We start from the raw sequence: 3,546 nt of genomic DNA on the forward strand, positions 1-3,546 counted from the left end.
GCGTCTACCAAAACCAGGGGGGGATGGGAGGGAGGAGGGTGTTACTTACTTTTGGGCGCAGTATGTGGAAGAGGAAAAAAAGGGGGGTGGGAGGGAACAACAAAACAACAACAACAAACAAACAAATAAACAAACAACAAACAAACAAACAATACGACTTACTTGTGGGCGCAGGTAGTGGAAGAGGAGGAGGAGGAGAAGTTTGTTTTAGTGAGGTTTTAAGGCACTTGCAACACAATAAGGTCACATAAGTGCCGAAGATTAGCAGTGTTACGAGAAAGTAACAAACACAAAAAAGGAGAGATAAGGACGAAAGGTGTTTGATGGGACAGAAGGAGCAAACCACACCAGAGCGCCCGTCAACCGCCCGCTGGAGGAGACCTGGAGGAGAAGGTGAAGGAGGTGGTGGTGAACAAAACAACAAATAAACAAACACACACACACACACACAAACAAACAAACAAACAAACAAACAAAAATGACGACAACGACGACGACGAAGCTGGTGGGGCTAAAGAAGACGGCGAAGGCGCGGAAAACGACAAAGAGGTGGTGGGTGGGTGGGTGAGGGGACAAACAGACAAACAAACACACAAACAAACAAACAAACAAAAAGACTTACTTGTGGGCGGCAGAGCAGAACTGGCCGACTTTTTCCCGGTGCTTGCCTCCCACACGATCGGCGCGGCGGACAAAGAGGAGGAGGAGGAGGAGGAGGAGGAGGCTGCAGAGGAGGCTGAGGTGGCCGTGGAGGAGTGGGGCCCATCTCGAGAGTCATTCGCGTCTCTGTCTTTTCCGTCTCTAAAGTCTGTGGCCGATACTGCTGGGGTCCTCGTCCTGGTTGTCGTCAGCACATCATCACGGGCTCTGTGGGCAGCGGCGGTGCTACTACTACTACTACTACTAGCAGCAGTACTGTTGCTGGCCGTCTGTGCTGCTGCTGCTGCTGCAGCTTTTGATGACACTGCTGCTGCTGACACTACTGCTGCTGATGACGACACTGCTGCTGATGGTGATACTACTGCTGTTTTTGTGTCCGTTCGGGTGAGGGTAGAGCAGGAGGTGGTGGATGATGTGGTGGTGGGGATCACAGCGGCCGTGTTGGACCCCAGGGGAGGGGAGGTCGCTGATGACGTAGGGGGAGGGGAGGAGGTGGTGGTAGTGGGGGGAGAGGAGGACGGGCTGGGCGAGGATAACGATGACGATGATGATGATGATGATGACGATGTGCGTGAGGACGGGGATTTTGACGACGGCATCGCGCCCGTTAACGACGACGACGCGGCTGATAAGGATAGCTGGTGCTGCTGTTGCTGTTCGTGTGCTGTTTTTGCTGTTTTTGCTGTGGCAGTCTTCGCCCACGTCGCCGAGGAGGGGGAGAAGTTGGGGGATGATGACGTAAGCAAAGAGGAATCTGTAGCGTCGGCGGCGGGGGCGGCTACTACTGGCTGAGACATGGACGACGACAAAGATAACGAAGACGATAACCCTACAGAAGTCGCGGCCGAAGTTGCTGCTGCTGTTGCTGTTGCTGCTTCTGCTGCCGTTATCGTTGCCGCTGCTACTATCGTGGAATCTCCGGATAACGATAACGACGACGATGGAGCTGGTGGTACTAAAGAAGACGGGGACGGCGCGGATAACGACAAAGAGGTGGTGGGTGGGTGAGGGGACAAGCTCCTTTGCTCCTGACATGACACCCCTACGCCGTTCCCACCACTGTGGTGGTGGTGGTGCTGCTTGTGGTGCTGTTTTTGGTGCTGTTGTTGGTGCTGTTGTTGGTGGTGCTGTTGATTCTGGTCCTTCATCACCGCTTCTGATCGAGCACCTTCCAGCTCCTTCGACTCCCGCTGGTCATCCAAGCCGCCGCAAGCTTTCCTGGAGGACATACTACTGTTGCCACCCGCCTCATCCTCAGAGAACTTCAACTTCAACTTCAGAATGTCTCGGCCCCCGTCATCATCACTCATCACAACGTCATGGTTCATCATCTTCACACTAGGACCGCCCGTCTCATCAACGTCCATATCCCCGTTCATGATGTCTGAAGGCTTATCGTCGTTCTTTTCGTTCATGCCCGTATCGTCTGTTTGATCGTCATCATCATCGTTGTTGTCGAGGTCGTCATCGTGGTGGTGGTGGTCGTTGGTGTGCGCTGTGTTGTTGTCGTTGATGTCGGCGATAGAGGCAGGAGGCGTCACACTCCCATCGTCTGTGTTGGTGGCGTCTTTATCATTCTGGGGAAGGGAAAAAAGGAGAAATATTTGTTTAAGAATGAGAGCATATAATATGAGATTGTTAATGGTGTTGTTTCTGGCCGTCGTCGTCGTCGTTGTTGTTGTTGTTGTTGTTGTTGTTGTTGTTGTTGTTGGGGGTGGTGGTGGTGGTGGTGGTGTTATTGTTGTGTTCAGCAGCTGCTGTTTAAGATGTTGTTGTAGTTGTTGTTGTAGTTGTTGTTGTTGTTGTTGTTGTTGTTGTTGTTGTTGTTGTTGTTGTTGTTGTTGTTGCTGCTGTTGATGCTGAAATCGTACTGCTACTGATGTGTTATTGATATTGGTGTTCATGTACTTATTGTTACAGATGTTAATATCTTATTGATATTGATGTATTCTTGATACTGGTTTTAGTTTAGTTTTAGTAAGAGTTTTACGGCACTTGCAACACAATAAGGTCATGTAAGTGCCGAAGTTTAGAGGTGTTACAAGAGAGTAACAAACAGAAAAGATTTGATACTGGGGTTCTTCTCCTTAGCCTTTCGGTTCGAGAACTTTTTCTGCCATAAAAATTTGAAAAACAGTGTGTCAATGTAGCTAGTGACCTCGTCAGGTAATAACAGTGCTTGCATGATATACGAAATTTGCGACAGCAAGAAAGTTTTACAGAGTATTACCTTTCCATACAGTGAAGGGTTTCTCTTTTGCCACATTTTCATGATATTTTTACTTTTTTTCACGTAGTCATTGGTATTGGTGCGGAGGCGTTATTGACGACAGCAGATGTTCGCTTAGTTAGTGCTATTTATGTTGAAGCTGTATTTGTTACTGGAGATGATGAGGTTTTTGGGACACCTGACTAGACATAAAGGTCTTAAGCATCTAGCTATAACTGGCAAAATTGAAGGCAAAAGAGGCAGGGGTAAAGCCAGAGCAACCTACTTGGGGAACCTAAACAGATGGGCAACGTGGAAAGATCAGTGATCAGGGAAACGTAGCTATTTTTTTTTTAAGGAAAAAATGGAGAACCACGATCGCCGATGTCTGTCGCACATATGGCACTGGATGATGATGTATAGGGGGAGGAGGGAGGGGGAGGGATGGGGGGAGAGGGGGAGGGAGGAGGGGCAAAGACATTAAGGGCAAGAAGGCCCCGATGTCTGACACGCATGACGTCAGTGTCATGAGCTCTAACACTGAACCTATTTGGTCTAATCCAAGAAGGCAAATTAGATTTCCACATAAAAGCAAAGCCCGAATTGTTTGTCTATAACCTTGTTTGTTAGGGTTTTGTTTGGGCTGTGGTATCCAATACACACACACACACACACAC

General features: G+C 49.0%; 1 protein-coding gene across 1 annotated transcript in view; it reads right to left on the bottom strand.

Annotated features, from left to right (window-relative positions):
* Positions 1-708: 708 nt before the first annotated feature.
* The window catches only part of LOC101847151 (serine-rich adhesin for platelets), a gene marked incomplete at its 3' end in the record, with an annotated part of 39,264 nt that continues 36,426 nt past the window's right edge, over positions 709-3,546 (bottom strand). The window contains 1 exon segment of the mRNA XM_005109332.2: positions 709-2,237. Within this exon segment, the coding sequence (XP_005109389.2) occupies positions 709-2,237 (1,529 nt within the window).

The sequence above is a fragment of the Aplysia californica genome, unplaced genomic scaffold (assembly GCF_000002075.1).
Source record: "Aplysia californica isolate F4 #8 unplaced genomic scaffold, AplCal3.0 scaffold00767, whole genome shotgun sequence".
Classification (NCBI taxonomy): domain Eukaryota; kingdom Metazoa; phylum Mollusca; class Gastropoda; order Aplysiida; family Aplysiidae; genus Aplysia; species Aplysia californica.